The sequence below is a fragment of the Myotis myotis genome, unplaced genomic scaffold (assembly GCF_014108235.1).
Source record: "Myotis myotis isolate mMyoMyo1 unplaced genomic scaffold, mMyoMyo1.p scaffold_m19_p_2, whole genome shotgun sequence".
In the NCBI taxonomy this organism is placed as follows: Eukaryota; Metazoa; Chordata; class Mammalia; order Chiroptera; family Vespertilionidae; genus Myotis; species Myotis myotis.
This window is the reverse complement of record NW_023416324.1, coordinates 94920463-94943528: the sequence shown is the minus strand read 5'-3', so window position 1 is coordinate 94943528 and position 23066 is coordinate 94920463. Positions and strand designations below refer to the sequence as shown.

Sequence of the window (23066 nt, the reverse complement as noted above, 5' to 3'; positions counted from 1 at the left end):
GTAAAAAATATGTATTAAAGCAACAAACTTTCTTTGAGATGCATGCAATTTGGGCTATGAAATAAACTCAGTAAAGACTTCATCATTTTAATGTAATCATCTCAGCTAACAGAAATATCCAGAAAGGAGTGAAGAAGTGATGGAATGTTCAGCCCTATTTCTCTCTTCCTCTGATCACCACTCGGATCTACGACAGACCCTCGTAATCTCAAGCACGTATTGTATGCTCCTGGGCACAAAGATGACAATACAGACAGGGAGAAGTTTGCATTTTGCCATGGGCATTTCCTCACATGCAGGTGCACATGTGTGGGGATGATGTGTAGTATCCTGCTTCTCCATATTCATAAATAATAAAGGTAAGAGCAGAAATTCAAGACTCAGGGGTCCTGGGTTAAAGTCCCAGATCTGTCCCAGACTAATGGCTGACCTTAAAGACCATAATGACTGGCAATATAAATTGAACCATTAAGGATTTAAATGTTCCTCATTAACTTTTATTAGTCTAAATTTTTAACTTTTTCTCTTCCTCTTAAAATTAAAAAATAAGCATTCCCTTCAACTTTGCACACCTTCCAACAGCATTCAGGCTAAGCAGGGTCTTGGAGGGGTCACAGACTAGACTAGTAAGGGGAAAAACAGCATCCATAACTGAATGCCTGATGCAGTTTCTTTCAATGTCTCTACATCCTCCATAAAAACCAGTAAGTCAGGTTACACTTTTAAACTTATGAGAAGAATCAGAGATTTTACAGTCCTGTTATTTTAGTACTTATCATCCCTCACCACTAAAAAGCACCTAATGAAGATTTTGGGAAGGGCTCTTTCTTCTTTCAGTCCTTCCTACAGTGCTTAGGCAGTAGATTAAGCACTTAAAATTTATTATTGTAACATTTGTTAAATGTAGTGCCTACACATTAATCAACAGGATACCTACAAAAAAAGAAAAACAGCTGCCATGGAGTCTTCCTACCCCATAGCTTCCCTGTGCATCTGATTTGCCATGTGATTGATGATGTGAGTGGAAGAGGCAAGAGGTGGGGGCACAGAACAAATGTTCCAAAACAACCTTGACTTGTTTTTGTTTCTAAAATGATGTTACATTAAAAAGTAGCATTTTAGAAATAGAATGTAAGGGCACATTTGGTTGGAAATTTTTCAAAATTTGTGTAATGTTATAAAAATGCAGAATTTCACCTCTTCATACACATTCCTTTGTGGAACAACAGCCAATGCCCAGGTGATCTCCGAGGGCACGGAAAGGCCAAGGCAGCATCACAAACCACCTGTTAAAATCAGATGCCCTACTGCCTCAGACAATTTGGCTTAATGGTAAGAGTGTAGGCCCTCAGACTGAAGAGTCGTGGGTTCATTTCCAATCAAGGGCATGTACTTCGGTTGCAGGTTAGATCCCTGGCATAGGTCAGGGTGTGTGTGGGAGGCAACCAACCAATGTGTCTCTCACATTGATGTTTTTCTCTCTCTGTATCTCCCCCTCCCTTCCACTCTCTCTATAAATCAATGGGAAAAATATCCTCAGGTGAGGATTAATAAAAAGAACATCAAAGCAGGCGAACCTCACCTTCGTCACACAAGGTAGGAACTGAGCACAGAGAGCCTTCGGTTACAAAATTTGCTTACTTGATTATTTATTGTCAATTTCATCCTTTACTGTTAATTGTTATCTGATTGTGTAAGAAAATGAATTATTATATATGCACAATGGAATATTATTCAGCCATAAAAAGAAGGAAATCTTGCCATTTGCAACATCAGTGGACCTTGACGACATTATGCTAAGAGAAATAAGTGAGACAGAAAGACAGACACTGTATGTTCTCTCATGTGTAGAATCTAAAACAATAACCTCTTTCCCTAGCTCCCAGATACAGAATACAGACTGGTGGTTGCAGAAGGAGGGAGGGAGTGAAGGGTGGATGAAATAGGTGAAAGTGATCAAAAGGTACAAACTTCCTGTTATAAAATAAAAAGGTTCTGGAATACGATGTACAGCATGGTGGCCATAATAAATAAAACTGTACTGTACAATTTTATTGTACTGTCCTGAAAGTTTCTAAGAGAATAAATCTTAAAAGTTCTCATCACAAGAAAAACATTTGGTGACTATTTATGGTGATGGATGCTAACTATACTTATTGTGGTGGCCATTCTGCAATATACAGTATACAACTGTCAAGTATTATGCCATACACATGAAACTGTATCTCAATTTAAAAAAAATAAAAGAAAAACTAGTTATTTCAAATCAACCCTTTAAGAAAATGTGTATTGTAAATATGTTATGATTATTTTCTCAGTCACCTCAGCTTGCTGGCATGCAAAATTGGTAGCCCAGGATCTAACAGATATTTTTAAAGCAACTTTTCTTTATCAAAGAATTAAATGCTGTAATTCTTTTTAAAAGCCTAAATTCCAGTTAGAGGAAAAAATTCTATGTCAAAAGTGACAATAATATGCATTTTTTTCACCTTGGAAACCTTAGACTTGAAAGCAGCCCACAGTGTAACTTTTCCATGACTCCCGCTGAATTCTGAGACCACCAGTGTAACAGCACCACTCAGAAAACCGCACGCCTGGCCCTGCTGGAGCACAGACTGGCTGAGGAGCAGGCAACAGGCCAGATGGTTCTGCTGAGGGAAGCACTTTTTTTTTTATATATATAAAACCAAAAAAAGCCCTAATAGGTCAAACACAAAAATGTAGATATCGTAAAATGGAAAGCTAACAGGGAGAGTTGTATAAATGAGACAAGCATAATTTTGCACTGTTTGCATCCATACCAGTAAATGGGTGTAGGGGAAAAAGGAAGACAAAACAAAACAGTAGATTTCTACTGGATCTGAACGATTTTCCCGATAGGGAGAAGAGCTATTAGCAATCCTTAGGTAGTCACAGAGGCAACATTTTGGAAACCAATAATAGCACATGATTTATGTAAAACAGAGCACCTATGAGTTATCCTAAAAACTTTAAAAAAATGAATCTTTAAATACAGAGTCCAAAGTAACTATAGCCACTCTGAGTTCTTGTATATCCAATTAATGTGTTTGTCCACAGTGCAAACGTGGGTGGGACAGTGTATGGTGAGTTAGGAAAGATACTACTGAAATGCTTAACTAAGCCAATCCAATTCCTTTGAGCTTCACTAGACTTCTAACATCCAGAGCCCTATATCATGCGTAATTAAACAAGCAAACCGGTAATTCATTAGGGCTAATTTAATAGATGACTCATTGGCCTGGACAATGATGCTTTGGTTCCCAAAGGCAGATAGTTAACTACATGAAACTCAGCTGCCACTGACAAAGGCAGTGGAATTCAAATCACCTGCACCACTTCTTCAAGCTTCTTCAGTTTTTATGAAGATAAGGATCAAATGAGATTATGTGTGTATTAAAGCTGTACTTCCTGTACAGAGTTGGTATCTTTCTCAAATTATATGATTGTACAGCTATTAAACTTCAGAGGAAGTTTTCTACTTAGGATGTAGACCTGGCCTTTTAACTTCTGGCTCTTCAAATGTTTTACAGCTTCTTTCTAATTCAATTTCTCACACTTATGTTCTTTGTTTCACCAGATGAGTAGAGATTCTAGAACAGTGATGGCGAACCTATGACACGCGTGTCAGAGTTGACACGCGCACTCATTTTTTGGTTGATTTTTCTTTGTTAAATGGCATTTAAATATATAAAATAAATATCAAAAATATAAATCTTTGTTTTACTATGGTTGTAGATATCAAAAAATTTCTATATGTGACATGGCACCAGAGTTAAGTTAGGGTTTTTCAAAATGCTGACACACCGAGCTCAAAAGGTTTGCCATCACTGTTCTAGAGGGTCATTAGTAAAAATGCTAGTTTATTTGTAATTCCTAGTGAGGGGTAAAAAAAAAAGGCTTTAAAATCTTACAGGAATGACTAAATATACCAACAATCAATGCAGGCGCTTTGTGCTGTATCCCAGGAGGGACTGCATGGAAGAGTAAGTAGGCAGGGCTGGAACCACTGTTCACTATGAGGCCAGGACTTTGGGCTTCTCTTTTCAAAGCTGGCTTTTTCATATGGGAAATGCAAAAATTAATTTCTGCTCTCCTAGCCAGAGTCCTAAATAGGTTGGGAGAATCAAATCCAAAGATGTAAATGACAAAGCAAACACAAATACAAGAGGATAACCTTTAATGCTTTAAAAGGAGGTCTGATCAAAGCTTTGTATTTTGTTTTCAAACTGCACATTTAAGATCCAATGAAAATCAGCAAGTAGTTCTGAACCTAAAAGAGGCACTATGAGAAAAAACACAGGAAACTATGAAGCCCCCTATTCTGATCTTTTGCCTTTGCACTGATGAAAAGGAGGGAGGTGCAGAGGCCACATCCAGATGAGTATTTGTATTGTGTGGATGTAGTTATGAAATGACTAAGAGGCAAGGGCCACTGTCACCTTCTAGGAATGCAATCTGCCTCCCCTAGGCTCCACCCAGGTAACCACACACCACCCTGGGGCTGATGCACAGCACTCCACTTCAGAGTTAGAGCAGGGGCAGCCTAGGAACAGGGATCTGTGCTGGGGACCTGTGGGTACTGTGCAGCAAGGAAGGAATGAAATGGCACACACAGAACCCAATGATCCTGCAGTGTTTCTTTTTCATTCTCACTGTGCAGTTTGCATAGATTTTCTACAGCTACTACCAAATAGCTCTAGGAATCTTTAAGTTCACTTTTACACGTAATTAAGAAAAACACACCATTACTATTAGAAAATGACCAGCTCCTAATGTGTGTATGTGTGTGTGTTTGGCAGCAGGGAGATACGGACTGGGAGGAGGATGGAGAAATGGGAAGACATGGTTGAGTGAAAGTTTTCCAGAATGATAAATCTGTGATGGAAATCTCTATCTAGAAGAATCCTCTATCAAAGAAGACTCTGGAAGACTGAGAAGAAGTGATGATCACACAAATAAGAGGTTTCTGAATGTGAAGATGGCAATATTACCAGTATAAGTCATACTGAGGGACATTTGATCTTGGAAATTAATGTTAGTTTTGTGATTTTAAAATGTTTATTTTATATATCAGGGCAAGTGTATCATTCTTTCTATTTTTTTCCCATGTGCTCGGTTAGCTTCCTGTAAAAAATAGGAATAAAGTCTACTCACAGTAGAATCTAGAGATATGGGTAACTTACCACAGCATGAAAATATAATGGCACTTTTCAGTTTTCCTTTGTGGGCTGCATGCAACAAGAGAGAACAATGCTTGAAAACATGTTGCTGCAATCAAGTCAATCCATCACAACTAATACCAAAATCAGTAAGATCATATTCAGTGGGAAATGTCTTAGGTAAGAAAACAATCTTTTGATGGCAAGAGCAACAAAACACATTTCATATATACATATTCATTTTTAAAAATGTTATAAGGAAATGCTCAGATAAGGAGACTCCATTCAATGTAAGTGTTTATTGGGCTTACGGAGCATTCTATTTGGAAAAGGTTTTTTCTTTGTTGCTTTGGATGCAAAGGCAAAATTAACACATGTTTGTATTTAAAGGGGCCCTGGAGCCACACCTGAAACCTGGAGCCTGGGCTCCTGAGACAGCAGCAAGGAGCACTGGAGAGGTCTGAGAAAGTTACAGAGCCGGGCCCCAGGGCCAGGGCCCTGTGAGGACAAAAACACAGAATTTTAGTAAATGGTTTATTGCAACAAAGCACCTAGAAGTAGGATAAAACCGAAAGGTACTTTAGAATGAACTTAAAAACAAGGATTTTGACAAGAGATAGATACTATTTTCTGGGTGTTCATAGGCATGGGTTAAATGAAAGTAAGAGAAAGACCACCTTGAATGCAAATACTTTTTTGTGTGTCCTTTTCAGAGTGCATTAGTGTAAAGATGAAGAATTTAATATTAAGGATATATAACTTCTACAGGCAAAATCATCATAAATTTAGGTGATGTCATATTTTACAAGAGGCAATTACATCTATATCAGACATAGAGTGTTGGTATTAAAGTTAAATAGCCAGTTTAGTTGGAGGTGGAATCGCATGGTACCCTCCAAATGTATATGAACAAGCATCAGCAACTAAGAGGAAAAAGAAGTTTCTTACACTGTTTCCAAGGACTTTTATTTTCAGGAATGGAACCATGTTTTCTTAAGTACAAGCAGTCATTTACTGATCCACAACAGTGTGATGACATTTGGCATCAAAGGGAGTGAGTATAGGGTGGAGTACACACTTCTACCTTAATGTGGTTAATTGCCACCCATTAGAAAATAAATGCCATTTTCCCCAAATTTCTTAGTCCGCTTCCATAGGCATTATATCTACTGAACATGCAACTCCACTCTGTTCATTTTCATTGTCTTTCCACATACATGCACTTCATACCTTTGTCTAGACCACTTTTCCAACTTAATCTCAGATGCTCAGTTTTGTATTTTTAAAATTCAACTGAAAATATGATCTAAAAATGCACCCACCTCCATGTTTCTAAATTATCAGTGGATGGAAATTTGATGAATAGTCCATACCAGAAATATGGATGATGCTGGCTTCATTTATTAAAACAACATTTTAAACAGGTCCCTACAGTTTCTGGGAACTGAGGGTGTGAGCACTCCTGGATATGTGAGCACTCCTGGGTGTGATTACTCCTGGATATGAGCATTTCTGGGTGTGTGAGCACTCCTGGGGGAGGTGAGCACTCCTGGGGGAGGTGAGCACTCCTGAATATGAGTGTCCTGGGTGTGAGCACTCCTAGGGAGTGAGCACTTCTGGAGGGGCGAGCACTCTTCAGGGGGTGAGCACTCCTGGGGTCCTGAGTACTCCTGTGAACCCGCCCTGGCTAGAGTAAGTCAGGTACCATGACATTCTGCATTTCTGTTAAGTGAGGCCTTACTGAAGATTGGATTCTGGTACCATTAATACTTGAGAGAACTCAAACACATTAAGAAATCAAGCTGTTTTCCTGAATATGAAAAAGAGGTTTGTTGATGATGTTGCATTAAGCAAGCTTTTCCTTAAATAATATCTCAAACTGTTTAAATGGCATTCTTTACCTCCAGATCAGTGTGAATTAACAAAAGATATAAGATGTTAGCAGCAGACCACATGAAACTTGATGAGAAAGAAAGGATTGGGAAACACTGCTCAATTCTTCCCAGATCTGTCAACAGTCTCCTTCCCTGCTGCCAGAGGCTCCCACCTTTCCCTGTCTCTGTTATCAGCTGAGAACTAAGAGCTGTAATAAAGGTTAACTCATTTACAAGCCAACAGACAGAGAGACAGACACCTAACCACCCATTTTCCTCACACACCCTTTGTGTTGCTGCTTCATACAGCCAATGTAACAGCATCAGAGAGATCTGATAGCTGTCTTACAGATACTTGTCTTCCCCTTGGAGCACATATGGAAGAAAGCGATAAGTGAGAGAAGCTTAATTTTCTGTCTCTGTGCAAAATGGAAAGTTACCCAGATCCCACTGCTAATATCCTTATTCTCCTCACTTCACTATAAATTAGTTATGAGTGTGGCTCAGGTATCAGGCGAGGGTTGGAGTTAGGGCCACATTCACCTCTATTGGCCATGGTTTTGGGTGAACATGTTATCTGAACACTCTAACCCTCAGTTCCTTCTTCCATAACATGAGGACATACTCTCTACCTTTCAGGATTGTTGTACGTATTATTATACGTACTTATAATGTATATAAAGTCCTTAGTAAAGTTTCTGGCATATAATAAATGCCCAATATTCAACATTTGACAATTATTATTTCTAGTAGTAGCTTTTTAAAAATTAATCTATGTTCCCTGCCCTTCTGTCCCCCATAAAAAGAAATAAAGAAAAAAGAGAGAGAGAAAGAAAAAGGTGTCTGGGAGAAAGCAATATTAAAATTCAGATGATTCTCCATCCTCACCCAATGATCTGAGTGTCCCCTGACAGCCCCTGGACCATCACATCTCTTCAGGAGCACCTGCATGGTCAGCTGTTGGCAGTATGGCTTTTTACTGAGTGCTGGAAAGAGCTCAGACTTAGGTCACGTGATTACCTGCATATTCCAAGTGCAAGGGACCATCTTATTAGTGGGTAAAAGCTTAAAGGCACTTCCAGTCCAGTTCTTATAAGTATTTTCTGGCTCCAGTTGTGTTCCACCTAGTTTTATCATGGTGGGATCATGGTGGGGCCTTGCTAATCAAACTGCTACTGTTGATTTATTTAAACACATGGTGTCATTTCCCAGCTCTGTCCTGCTAAATGTTAATATTTATTTTTAATTAAAATGGTAGAAAGGTTAGATAAGTTTGAGAAAACTTCTATTAACCAGAGCAGGTGGTAGTGCAGATTCACATATCTTAAGTTTTGAGAAGTCAGTCTTGCAATAAAGACACATGCTTACCTTTGTGCAATATAGCATTTTGCAGGATTGCTTGGCTTTGGACAAAGTTTAGAAGACTGCCATTTGCAGCCACTAGAACAATGACCATGACTAGTACTCAATAGAAGATTCCCTGAAGGAACAGTGTCACTCAGGGAAGTTAGAGGTTCTCTGGTTTGCAGTTTTTGGGTGTTGCTCATGCAATACTGACCACATGAACGGGCGTGGATCTGGTATACAGCCCCCACTGTGTTTTCTTGAACATGTGGAATGAGGCAGGAATGAAAATAGGTTGTGTGCTATCACAATGATTTAAAAAGATAAAAATATTTTGCAAGTTTGAATTGCCAACTGACTATATCCCATAAAAATGCAAAATATTTATAACCTATGTTTGTGTAAATTGAGTATTTATAGGTCTACCACAGCAATTTTTAAATACTAATACTTGTTTCTCAAAATGCAACAAAAATGTTCATTATAGAAACTGGATGTTTATGGTAAAAGGCATTCAACTACTCTGTTTAAAATATTTATATTAAAATATTGGAAAAGATGTAACTGCATATCACTTGATTATTAAATACAATATAATTTAATATAGTTTTATATTCTTCATTTCAAATTAAAATACCTCTTATTCAAATATTTTAAAAATCATTTTGATCTAGGGAACAAGAGTATAAATGAATGTTGATGATTCTGACTCAGCAACAGGAAGTGGTTTTGCATAAATTGTTGCAAAAATGTTTACAAGGTGAAGGTAGATTCTAATCATGTAATGTACAGCACATTAATGCTAATTTTTTACAGGGCTGTTATTATGTCCTTTCCACAGATGTGCAAATTTAGATATAAAACCTGGCTAAGGTGAAGGAGCAAATTGCTGACAGCTAGGTCACCTCCACCCCGTGTCAAATGCTCTACTCTTAATCATGGAAATTCACTCATAAGTAACAAAGTGTAAGGTGCTTAATCTAAAGACACCAGTACAATTTGCCTGTGTGCAAAGAGAGGGAGACGCCATAAGAGCTGCTGGACTTGTGCTCGCCAAGGCAGCCTGCTCAAAGCTGATTACAGTGCCAGAATGCAGATATGTGGTAAGCAAACAATGCTTCTCTTTTTTTATTCTTAGGCTTTTTAATTTTAATTTTAGCAACATTTTACTACATTTAAAAATGCAAGGGATGGTATTATTTCTTAAAATGGAGATAGCAAACTATGAATTCTTACTTAATGATAGCTTTTAGAAATCAAGAATCCATCAATGAGAACCATAAAAATGCATCAACATGTGTCACTGTCAGAAACCCAAGGAGATCATTAATACAAAAAACTCACTTGTATTGTGGGACAAATCAGGTCTTGAATGCCAATGAGAGCAACTTAATTTTGTATATGTCTCTCTGTAAAATTTGACAATGTTTTACTTTACCAAAAGACCAGAACATCTTGCTCTTAAACTTGGCTTCTGGGTATGCTGTATTGACACAATCTTGTCAAGGAATCTTCAAATGGCATCATTTGGGAAGACCTTTTTGAAGTCTTTGAGCCTAAATATTTATAAAATACTTTTATTTCAAATGAATATAGATGTGGGCCCTTTGTACCCAAGTTTGAGCTACACCCAGGAGCTGTGGTAGCCTCTGCATTTTGGGAGTCAAATAAGAGCAGAATCCTTCTTCCAGATCCACTAAGCTCACAACAGATTTTCTCATTACTTATGTATTTATTTAACAGTCTCAGGCATTTTTTTTGTAGATAGTTTAGCCTATTTTAAAAATGTCACTTCTTTTGTTTCCTGATTTAGAAATTTTATACATATTCATTTCACATATATGGAAAATATACAAGTATAAGGAAAACAATAAACATAACTGGTAATAAGCATTCTTAACATTTTGATGTTTCTCTATCAAAATATATTTCCAAGTTCCATACAACCTTTTTCTTTACCCCAGTGCAAAAGTATAAAATAAAATAGAATGAAACTTGACCTATTTGGTTCCTGAATTTAGAGAACCAGAGTTTAAATAAAGAGGGATGCCAATAAAGTCTTCTATGTAACCCTAAGTATAGTAAGGTAGTTAGAAGGCTACACATCCAAATGCTATTATTAAAGAAATATGTATTTATTTTTACAAAATCTACCCATATTTATACATAGGTAAGGCCATATAGGTTAAACAAAAGAGATTTTCAACTTCTGCTAACATCTCCTTTCTCCACTTTCTTATACTTTCTGAAAGTGTGGTCTTATTATATATTTTTTAATGTAATGCTCTTAAAATATATCTGACTAATGTCATAAAATGCTTCTTTGTAATTACAGTTCAGAAAAACATATTTTAATGTAAATATTAAATATTAAACATACTTAATGTTGTGCTATTCAAAATTTAATATCAGAACTAGTTTTTTTTGGTCCACAATATAAATCAGTAATAGGTGTTCAAATACACATTTTTAATTGTTATAAACAAAGATAGTCACAAATGCGAAGCTAACCTCTGTGTTAGCCAGTGAACTACTTGTTTGCTTTCTTTTATATGTTCAGTTTCTCTCTGAATTGCATCAATGAACAAAGAAGTCAGATCCGGTTTCCCAAAGACGAATCATTAAGGACAGAAATAGTCTCCTGAGCACAGGAAATCTGTATGCACCTGAACAAGGACAACTGGGCTCCAGGGGAAATAAAAATGTCACTACCATGCTCATTCAGGTCTGGCCACAGAACCACCAGTGATATCTAAAAGCATACTAGTTAGGGAAAGATAAAATGTTTGTTCAAAGAAAAATCACACTCCTTACATATGTAACTCAACCCAAAATTTAATGTGCAGTATATAAATCTTAGGAGCGAATATTTAAATTTCCCTTTATCTATATCCATTATTCTGTAGTAGCATCTTCAACATCTCTCTGTGTCTCTCTTTATGTAATGGACAAAGTACAATGGCAAGCAAAGTTAGTTTATTGCTCTATACACTTTAAGACGGGGGTCCTCAAACTTTTTAAACAGGGGGCCAGTTCACTGTCCCTCAGACCGTTGGAGGGCCGGACTATAGTTTTTAAAAAAAAAAAACTATGAACAAATTCCTATGCACACTGCACATATCTTATTTTGAAGTAAAAAAACAAAACGGGAACAAATACAATATTTGTATTTGCATGTGGCCCGCGGGCCGTAGTTTGAGGACCCCTGCTTTAAGAAGTGTATATATAGAGCAATAAACAAGACTCCTAAGCAGCAGAAACCAAAAGCTCTATAAGAATATTACTCTTAGAATAATTTAGTAGAACAATGTTAATCTGAATGTCTTAGATTATACAAATTGAAATTAGGAGTATTTCTTGAACATCTGAGAACTAGTAATAATGCCATTGTAATAACTTGGTTATTATTTAACAAGAAAGGATGAAAGGGAAGACTGGATATAGGTGTGCCATTTATACAGCTTTGCCAAAAAGATGCATTTAACATTATCCAAGTCAGTTCCCTGATGATGGATGGGGGAAGGGGATGGACAAAGACAGTTTCAGTGGTTTTCAACCTTCCTAATGTCGCGACCCTTTAATACAGTTCCTCATGTTGTGGTGACCCCCAACCATAAAATTATTTTCGTTGCTACTTCATAACTGTAATTTTGCTACTGTTATGAATCGTAATGTAAATATTTGATATGCAGGATGTATTTAGGCGTCCCCTGTGAAAGGGTCGCTCGACCTCCAAAGGGGTCGCAACCCACAGGTTGAGAACCTCTGGTTTAGATGAATGCCCAGTAAGGTCTGAGTGATGTGGGAAGATGCTTGTCTGCCAATCACACCTGAAAGCAAGTCAGTGGCCAAGATGTGTGAGGCCACTGCAAGCACAGGAAACTTGAATATTTAAAGCTTCCAACCAAAAGAAGTTCCCTTTCTTTCTTCTCCCTTAGGCACACCTGATTCCTGGCTCTCCTGTGGCAGGGGGATGCTTTCCCCTGTGCCCACATAGTGCATGGCCTTGTTGGACTCCACACATGGACTAATAGACTTTAATTAGCTTGGATACTGAGCCACACCCAGTTGAAACATGGAATAGAAGCTCTGGACACTGGCCTTTTTTGGCTCTGCTGGAACCCCAGCTGCACCTTTTCCAGGACTGGCTTAGGGGTGGGGGACTTAGGAACCAGAAAAATTTAACTCCACCCAAATAAAGTTTTCATCCATATCCCATCCTCCCATGGGGGCTTCTGAAAATACTTATTTCAGTGGTGCCCCCAGAACCTACACCTTGCTCCCATGAGCGACAGAGGAGTTTAATTCTCCGATAACAGTACCTTTATACCAAAAATTTATTTCACAGTTATATGTGTATTGGGAAGAGCGAAGGGAGAAGGTGCAAAAAGTGGGGACTTGTAAAAAAATCTTTGTAAGTGAAAAACACCAATGAAAGATTTTTTCATCTATCATCTAAAACAATGACCAACACATTTTTTTAAAATAAACTTCCTCATTCAAGCAAAATTCAGTATAATCTATACGTACTCTGAATGAAAGAGCCTTAAATTGAAAGTAGTATGAGCTTCAACATATCTCATTAGCAAAATTTTATGTGCTACTACCTCTACCACTGGAGGCCTGGCATTAAAGCACCAACTGATACAGGTATTTTTAAGAACATGAGTTAATTCCTACCTCTACGTAGTCCTTGGCGTGGCCCCAGTCTCGTTTGGCATCCAGATTTCCCAAACTGAAATGTTCCAGCTGTCCAAGGTAAATCTTAGCTACTGACCGGCTAATTTTTCGAGTAACAAAATTAGCTCCTAAAAAGAGACAAAAGATATATTATCAGTAGAGTGCATTTGACATCTAACAGTTTGGTGAACCAAATGCAACCTCAGCCTCTGGGCATTCCTTTCATTCCTCCCCTCTTCCCCCTCTTAAAATAATAAAAAGAAAGAAAAAGATCATTAACTGTCATTTAGACAAGTTAAGAAGCTCTAATTCTAAGTGTCACCTCAGCTCTATTTTCATAACAAACGTTTTTCTTTGGGGGACTTATGTCTTAACATTCCTAATACATTGCTGCAATATGCGACCCAGGCATTAGGCCAAAGAAAAGCTATCCCAATGCCAGTTTTTAAACAGAAAATTCAAAAGGGTTATATAAAGGGAAATGCCAGAATGGAAGACAGACATCTAAGACCACCCTGATTTTTTAAGAACATAAACATCATATACTCCTATTAATAAAACTATTTTGGGCTCATGGGGAGAGGGGGAAGAGTATAACTTAGCTCACAGTATGTATATCTGGTTAAAAGAAACAAACAAGGAATGCATTTAGGTTGTCAATAAATGGTGATCACTTTTATTTAGAAACTTGCATAGCTATCCAATTATAAATTATGCTCCAATTCTAAATCAAAGTTTCTCTGTACTACACTTACTGCAGTGCTACCTTCCAGTTTCACTTAAGTGTTATATATATGAATGGGCTCCTGAATTCTTATAAATATTTTGAAATGAATGAGTAAAAGTGGTCATAAATTTAAGAAAGCAATTAAATTGTTTTAATGTTCTAGAGTCTTTAATGAAAGTCTCTATCTACTTTTAAAAGATCACAAAAGGGACACAATTAAAAGACACTGCTGAGACAATTTTATCAATGCCCCTGTATCTAGGTGAACTTATCACAAAACACCAAGTAATGCCAAGTTCTCCAGGTACTAACACACATATAAGCTAGTCAATAATGGCTTCCCACAGTTTAGATAGATTAGTATCATAATTTATCACATTTCAATAACTTCAGCTTTGTTCTTTGCAGATGAAGCAGGAAGGTGAATGTTATGATGAAAACTTTTGGCTTCTAGAGAAATTGGCACAGGAATAAGGGGAATTTTTCTAAATAGGTTTTCTAAATTTTGGCAAGAATATGGCCCAGTGCAAGTTCAAACCTATACTGGATTCACTTACTACACAAACTCGGTGTATATATTTAAACCAATGCCATGTCCTTAAAAATGACGGGAAGAGATCAACCAAAGAACTTATATGCATATATGCATAGCCCATGGACAGAGACACTAGTGTGATGAAGGCCTGGGGGCAGGGGCAGGCTGGAGAAAGGCAAAGGGGGAGAAAAAGAGAGACATCAGTAATAGGGTCAACAATGAAAAAAAAAATGACAACGGAAATCCACATTTTCAGTTTCTCTTAGCAGTTTACAGAGCACCTTAAGAAATCCCAAGTTTCACCTTCTCAACAGCAATTTATAAAACACCCAGACCTGTTTCAAAATGAAGAAATGTTTATTAGGTACAATCCTTCAAAATCTATCACTGATTAGCACTATTTATTTTCTATTGACAGTAACAATTACATTGATAACTAAATGCAGGTTTCTTTATGTATTTCTATTTTAATGGCAGGATTATACTAGATAAACTTGTGATGCCCAACCATTAGAGAAAGTTCCCAAAGTAGTTCAGATTATTCTATCTGCCAAAAAACTACTGTTTAGGAGTCCAATGGAAGCATGAGAAGTTCAAATAATCTACTTAGGCCCTAACCTCATGTCCATTCTTTCAAAATGTTTTAATGGGGCACCTACCAAACACTAAAGTGCCAGGCTAGGGGGTCCAGGAGTGAAGCAGCAGCCCCTGCTCTCAAATAGCACAGATAGTGTAAGAGAGACAAATCAATCCATACTGCCAAAAATTAAATAGCAGTTTTTCAAGGTCAGGGCCTATGATCCTGCTGCTGCTATGGTCAGGAGATACCTACCAGAAAAGAAGCCTGAAATGAAGCTGCTGGTGAGGTCATGAAGGGACTAAAGAAGTTGTGCTACAAGGACAGTGATCCAGGCAGAAGGAATAGCACATGCAAACACAGCGAGGCACCTTGCTCTTTAAGCTCTTGCCATAGCCTGGCAATGACCACAACCATGACACCTCTGGTGATGGCTGTTGCTATTAGCACAGTACTAACCTATGTAGATGCAGAAACTCATGTAATTTTCAGAGCAACCCACAGCTAAGAATTATTATTACCCCCATTTTTAGATAAAGAAGCTTAGATTCAGAGAAGCTATGCAAATTGGCCATTCTAGAAGAGAATTCAGATCAGTGTCTATGTGACCATCAAGCCCAGGCTCTCATCTTACCTGGACTCAGAATGGCATACTAGGAGTCAGGGAGCCTTTCTTACCTGGATATAAACTCTATCTTGCATAACTAGTCAGACTTATTTAAAATTTCTAGTTTTTTAAATTTCATTTTTAACAGCTGTATTGAGATATAACTCACATACCATGCATTTCATCCACTTAAAGTATCCAAGTCAATGGTTTTAGTGTACTTAGAAATTGGGTAGCCATCATTACAATCAATTTTAGACCATTTTTGTCACTCCAAAAAGAAACCCCAAATCATTTAGCAGTCTCTCCTCATTTCCCCTGACACTCCTGGCCTTAGGCAAGCACTAATCTACTTTTTGTCACTATAAATTTGCCTATCTGAACACTTCATATGAATGGAATCATATATGTGGTCTTTTGTAACTGGCTTCTCTCTCTTAGCTTAATATTTTCATGGTTCAGCTATATTACAATATAAATCACTACTTCATTCCTTCTTTTTTTCAATCTTCAATTTCTTTATTGATTAAGGTATTACATGTGTGTCCTCATCCCCCATTAACTCTCACCCCCACTCCCACTCATGCTCTCATTCCCCTGTTGTCTGTGTCAATTGGTTGGGCTTACATGCATGCATACAAGTCCTTTGGTTCATCTCTTCCCCTTACCCACACCCTCCCCTACTTTCCTTCTGAGATTTGACAGTCTGATCGCTGCTTCTCTGTCTCTGGATCTGTTTTTGTTCATCAGTTTATGTTGTTCATTATATTCCATAAATGAGTGAGATCATGTGGTATTTATCTATCTCTGTCTGGCTTATTTCACTTAGCATAATGCTCTCCCAGTTCCATCCATGCTGTTGCAAATGGCAAGAATTCCTTCTTTTTTACTGCAGCATAGTATTCGATTGTGTAGATGTACCACAGTTTTTTAATCCACTCATCTGCTGATGGGCACTTAGGCTGTTTCCAAATCTTAGCTATGGTGAATTGTGCTTCTATGAACATAGGGGTGCATATATCATTCCTTCTTTATGGCTGAAAATGTGGATATGACACATTTCATTTATTGTTCATCAGTAGATGGACATATGGGTTGTTTCCATCTTTTGGCTATTGTGAATAATGCTGCTATAAACATCCATGCACAAGTTTAAGTTTGGATATTATGTTTTAATTTCTCTTGGGTACATATCTACAGGTGGAATCACTGGGTCACAGGGCACTCGGGGGGAAGAGGGGGGTCCCTCAGCCTGGCCTGTGCCATCTCGCAGTCTGGGACCCCTCGGGAGATAACAACCTGCTGGCTTAGGCCTGCTCCCAGGTGGCAGAGGGCAGGCCTAATCCCTAGGTGCAGCCCCTGGTTGGGCTCAGAGCAGGGCTTATTGGGGAGTTGGGGCGCCGCCCCTGTCATGCACAGAGCAGGGCGGATCGGGAGGTTGTGATGCCACCCTCAGTCACGCTCAGGGTAGGGCCGATTGGAGGGTTGGGGCACCACCCCCATCACACTCAAGGCAGGGTCGATGGGCAGGTTGCGGCTCCGCCCTCTATCACCCACAGAGCAGGGCCGATCATGGGGTTGGGGTGCCGCACCCTGTCACACTCAGGGCAGGGCCAATGGGGAGGTTATGGCTCTAACCCGTCACACACAGAGCAGGGCCCATGGGGGGCAGGGGGGTTGGGGCGCCGCACCCTGTCACACACAGGGCAGGGCTGATCAGGGGGTTGGGGCACCGCAGCCTGTCACACACAGAGCTGCAGGGCAATCAGGAGTTTGGGGAGCTCCCCCCTATCAGCCACAGAGCAGGGCCCGTGGGGGGTGGGATTGGGGTGCCGCACCCTGTCATGAACAGAGCAGGGCCGATAGGAAGGTTGTGGCCCCGCCCCCTGTCACACACAGAGCTGCAGGGCGATCAGGGGGTTTGGGCGCTGCCCCGTCACGCTGATCCCGGTGCAGGGAGGCCTCGCGGCTCCGCTGATCCCGGTGCTGGGAGGCATATTACCCTTTTACTATATAGAATAGAGGCCTGGTGCATGGGTGGGGGCCGGCTGGTTTGCCCTGAAGGGTATCCTGGATCAGGGTGGGGGTCCCCACTGGGGTGCCTGGCCAGCCTGGGTGAGGGGATGATGGCTGTTTGCAGCTGGTCACACACCCTTCAGGGTGGGGATCCCCACTGGGGTTCCTGGCCAGTCTGGGTGAGGGGCTGAGGGCTGTTTTCAGGCTGGCAGGTGACTGAAGCTCCCAACCGCTCCTTTTTTTCTTTTTTCTTTTTATTCTGGGCCAGCTTTAGCTATGAGGCTCCAGCTCTTAGGCCTCCACTGCTGAAAGCAGGTTTCTGGCCTTTGTTTACCTTCTGTATTTGAAACAATGTTGCGATCCTGCTGGCTGAAGCCCAGTGACTAAAGCAGGTTTCTGGGGTTTTGTTTAGCTTCTATATTTGTAACATAGTTGCTTAGAGTTGCAGCTCAGAGGCCGGCTGCGGCAGGTGGGGAACGTTGGAGTCCTCCGTCACTGAAGCAAGCAAGCCTCATGTTAGCTTCCAGCTGCCTGGCTGCCGGCCGCCATCTTGGCTGGCAGTTAATTTGCATATCACCCTGATTAGCCAATGGGAAGGGTAGCGGTTGTACGCTAATTACCATGTTTCTCTTTTATTAGATAGGATTATACACGAGGGCTAACATCTTAGAAGTCACCTTGTTCAACTATCGCAAGTGTGCAGGGGAAGAAAGATAGGGAAAGAGAAGCTGAGTAACAGTCAAGACAAGTACCCAAGCCTGGCTTTGGCCTGTGCACCTGGAGCTGTTTCCACTAACCCACAGTGCAATGCAGGAGGCATCCTTCCTAGATTAGATAACTCAAGTGCCTGTGAACTGTAACACGTGGGCAATAGAACTCCCATAATTACTTTAAATACATGTTTGGTTTCTAAGAGCCTTAAACTAGAAGACCCCACTAGGAAGAAGACCAAGAAATGAAAAACTAGCCAATGAGCTGACCAAAGGCCAGCAGTCAGTTATCAGCATCAATCATTTAATAACTCTGGAGTTATAGTTTCCTCTATAAACTACCATTACAGTCATATTCACCACACCGAATTCAAAGGCATACTAATGTAGATGAAACCACATTGTAGAACATAAATCTCTACTGACATGTAAAGAATTAATACATGTCCTCGTTTGTAAAATAATAACAGTACTTACCATGTACGTTTGATATTTAAGTGAGAATATGTGGGTAATGTGATTAGAAAGTCTTCAATAAGTGTTAGCTATTATAGTAATTATTATGTTACAATGTTAATGGTGTCTATAATTAAGCCTCAATAAAAAGTTCAGATTTCTTAGTTCTTTTATGACTAAGTCTGTTAATTCTCTGATTTTAAATTTCTGAGATTGAGAACAGATTTAAATACTAGTAAACAGCCAAAGGCAGATGCATATAGTGTAGGTTACTTTTTCTATGTAAACTCATTAACCTAGGAAAAATAAAGTACCCACATAAATGTATATACACAAGAAAGAGATCAATTAAGAAGTTTAGCCCTGCTGATGTGGCTCAGGGGATTGAGCATCGTCCCATGAAACAAGTGATCCTGGATTCGACTCTCTATCAGAGCACATGCCCAGGTTTCATGCTTGATGCCCAATGGGGGACATGCAGGAGGCAGCCGATCAATGATTCTCTCTCATCTTTGATATTCTATCTCTCTCTCCCTTCCTCTCTAAAAATCAAAAACATTTTTTTTAAATAGTTTTGGCTCAAATATTAGTTCTAAGATTGTGATTGTGAGTTTTAGTATCATTGACAGAATGAAAAGAACAAAACTTTAGCAATATAACAAATAGGAAAAACTGCCACATTATAAACACACCAAGATGTGCTGGATAAAATGTAATTATAATGTATTTAAACTCAGAGCTGAGTCCCTACTAAGTGCTAAGGTGAAGGGGAGCTCCAGAGCACCCGTCATGGGTAACACCGAGGGGTCTGTGCTGGGAGCAGAACTGAAAGCTCCTTTCAGGACCTGAACACAGGCTTCAGTTTTTGATATCCAATCCGAGGCCTCGAAGATGAGGTCTTCCAGATAGAACAATGGAAATGGTTATGCACCATGTAAGTTACTGATCATTCTGTTACTGTTATCAGTGCTATTATCTTAAGTGTTTTAATTTTGTAGTTGCCTTGTCTATAAGATAGGATAATAATCCATACTGAGGACATAATTCAAAGGCTGCAGAGTACTGTATCGATGCCAAGTACCTCTATTAGTTATAAATGGGCTTGGACATTTTCACTGCGATAAATCTTTTAAAATAGGAAGGCTTTTTTCTTTTGCATTTCTCAACATGATCATCTCCATAGTTAGCCCAAGGCTGGAAAAAGATTAGAATATTCATCCTATCATTCAAAATAGGATTCTGTAAAAATATGGTAAATATAAAAGCAAGGATTCATGAAAAAGTAATTTTCTAAATAATTGTAGTGTAGCAAACACCAAATGTAGTCCTAGCCCCAACTTTCTCCCACAGCGATGCCCGTGCAGGTTCTGATGGCAGGCATGCTGACTGGGGTCCTTTCAGAAGGACAAGAAGGAGTAGAAGCAGAGGTTCTAAGTCTCCACCCCTTCTGAACCAGTGGAGAAAGACATGAGGAGAGGCAGAAGTGAATCTTCAGTATTTTAATCTAGCCTCTTGGGGATGAGTTAACAAGTAAAGTAGACTGATGGTATCATTGAGAGAAGGAGCTTTGTGCTATTTCATGTTGGGAATCTGGAGAGATCTTCTGAGGATGCCAGCCAGCGGATCTGGGGTAGTTGCCTCAGCACATGTTGAGCAGTGATGCCAGGCTCTCCGAAAGGTGTGAGCAGTGGCATGAGAGCCAGTAGGCCCACTGGGGACTGAGGAGGCCTGAGATGGAAAGGAGAGGGGGACCTTGTAGTTAAGGTTTAGAGGTAAGACCACCTAGGCCAGGGACCACATGTGAGATGAGGCAGTAGGTGGGCATATAGTCCATATACCTGTGAGGGATGGAGTGAGGCTGACTCTTCCCAGGGTCCTATGGAAAGAGAAGCCCCTGAGTTTTATCAGTAGCAGACATCAGGAAGAGCCGGACCTGGGGCTAGTGCCACCTTCTTGGCCACCAGGCAAGGGAGTAGCTTACCTGCAACTCTGCAGCGGAGAGCAGCAGGCCCATCGAGTATATCATGGGCCTGAGGATGCCAACTGCCCCTTTATCAACATCTGTGTCCCAAACACCCAAATATCATCTTGAAGAGAAATAAGGGAAGACGACAAAACTAGAAAAACTGACTTCAGATAGAGAAAGACAAATACCATGATTTCACTTATATGTGGAATCTAAAGAACAAAATAAATGAACAAACAAAACAGAAACAGACTCTTAGACACAGAGCATACTGATGGTTGACATAGGAAGCAGTGTTGGGACCTGAGGGAGAAAGGTGAAGGGACTGAGAAGTAGATTAGAAGTTAAGGCAGCCGTGGGCAAACTACGGCCCACGGGCCGGATCCGGCCCATTTGAAATGAATAAAACTAAAAAAAAAAAGACCGCACCCTTTTATGTAATGATGTTTACTTTGAATTTATATTAGTTCACACAAACACTCCATCCATGCTTTTGTTCCGGTCCTCGGGTCCAGTTTAAGAACCCATTGTGGCCCTTGAGTCAAAAAGTTTGCCCACCCCTGAGTTAAGGGATAGTTACGGGGAAGTAAAGTACAGCACAGCTTATAGAGTCAATAATATTCTAATAACTACATATGGTGCCAGGGGATCTCTTTGTAAAGTATATGATTTTCTAACCACTATGCTGTATTCCTGAAACTGAAACAAAATAATATTGAATATAAACTGCAGTTAAAAAATAAATTGACTTCAACATTATATTATAGTAGACACCAGATTACATTTTTAAATAGAACTTGTTCTTTTTGAGGAAAGTATAAATTTAATTTTTTGGACAACATTAATCTCCTGTGGCTGCCATAACAAATTACTACAACTGGGCAACGTGAAACAACTGAAATTTACTCTGTAGTCTGGAGGCTGCAGGTCTGATTCAGCACCACCACGTTCCTCTGGGAGCTCCAGGGAAGAGCCCTCTCCTTGCCTTTCACTGGGTAGCACAGCTTCATGCAATTTTGGCTTATGGTGGCATCACTCCAACCTCGACCTCCATCTTCACATCACCTTCTCCTGTGTGTCTGTGTTTTGTGTTTGTGTGTGTGTGTTTAGTTTTATTTTATTTTTATTGTCTAAAGTTTTACATATGTCTCCATTGTCCCCAATTGACCCCCCGCTTCAGCCATTCCTACCCCAGGCAAGCCCCCACCACCCCAGTGTCTGTGTCCATTGGTTATGCTAATATGCATGCATGCAAGTCCTTTGGTTGCTCTCTACCTCTCCACCCAACCCACCACCACCATTTGTCTCTGGATCTATTCATGTTCATCAAATTATGTAGATCATTATATCCCACATATGAGTGAGATCATGTGATATTTATCTTTCTCTGACAGGCTTATTTTGCTTACCATAATGCTCTCCAGTTCCATCCATGCTGTTGCAAATGGTAAAAGTTCCTTCATTTTTATAGTGGCATAGTATTCCATGGTGTAGATGTACCAAAGTTTTTTATTTTTTAATCTTTATTGTTCAGATTATTACAGCTGTTCCTCTTTTTTAACCCCATAGCTCCCCTCCACCCAGTTCCCACCCCACCCCATGCCCTCACCTCCCCCACACTGTCCTCATCCATAGGTGTAAGATTTTTGTCCAATCTCTTCCCACACCCTCCACACCCTCTTCCCCCTGAGAATTCTCAGTCTGCACCCTTTCCATGTCCCTGATTATATTCCATTCACCAGTTTATTCCATTCATCAGATTTTTTATTCCTTTGATTTTTAGATTAACTTGTTGATAGATATGTATTTGTTGTCACTTTGTTGATCACAATTTTTTATCTTTACTTTTTTTTCCTTCTTCTTCTTAAAGAATGCCCTTCAGTATTTCATATAATACTGGTTTGGTAGTGATGAACTCTTTAGCATTTTCTTGTCTATGAAGCTCTTTATCTGACCTTCAATTCTAAATGATAGTTTTGCTGGGTAGAATAATCTTGCTTGTAGGTTCTTGCTATTCATCACTTTGAATATTTCTTGCCACTCCCTTCTGGCCTGCATAGTTTCTGTTGAGAAATCAGCAAACAGTTGTATGGGCACACTCTTGTAGGTAACTAACTATTTTTCTCTTGCTGCTTTTAAGATTCTCTCTTTGTCTTTTGCCCTTGGCATGTTAATTATGATGTGTCTTGGTGTGGTCCTCTTTGCATTCCTCTTGTTTGGAGTTCTCTGGGCTTCCTGGACTTGTAAGTCTATTTCTTTCACCAGTTAGGGGAAGTTTTCTGTCATTACTTCTTCAAATAGGTTTTCAGTATCTTGCTCTCGCTCTTTTTATGGCACCCCCATAATTCGGATGTCGTTGCACTTGAAGTTGTCCCAGAGGCTCCTTACAATATC

General features: G+C 39.6%; 1 protein-coding gene across 2 annotated transcripts in view; it reads right to left on the bottom strand.

Annotated features, from left to right (window-relative positions):
- GMDS (GDP-mannose 4,6-dehydratase) overlaps nucleotides 1–23066 on the bottom strand; it is a 694374-nt gene that overhangs the window by 307372 nt on the left and 363936 nt on the right. For both annotated transcript variants that reach the window (XM_036350688.1, XM_036350689.1), the window contains exon 7: nucleotides 13079–13206. In XM_036350688.1, coding sequence (XP_036206581.1) covers nucleotides 13079–13206 — 128 coding nt within the window. The remainder of the gene's footprint in view (nucleotides 1–13078; nucleotides 13207–23066) is intronic.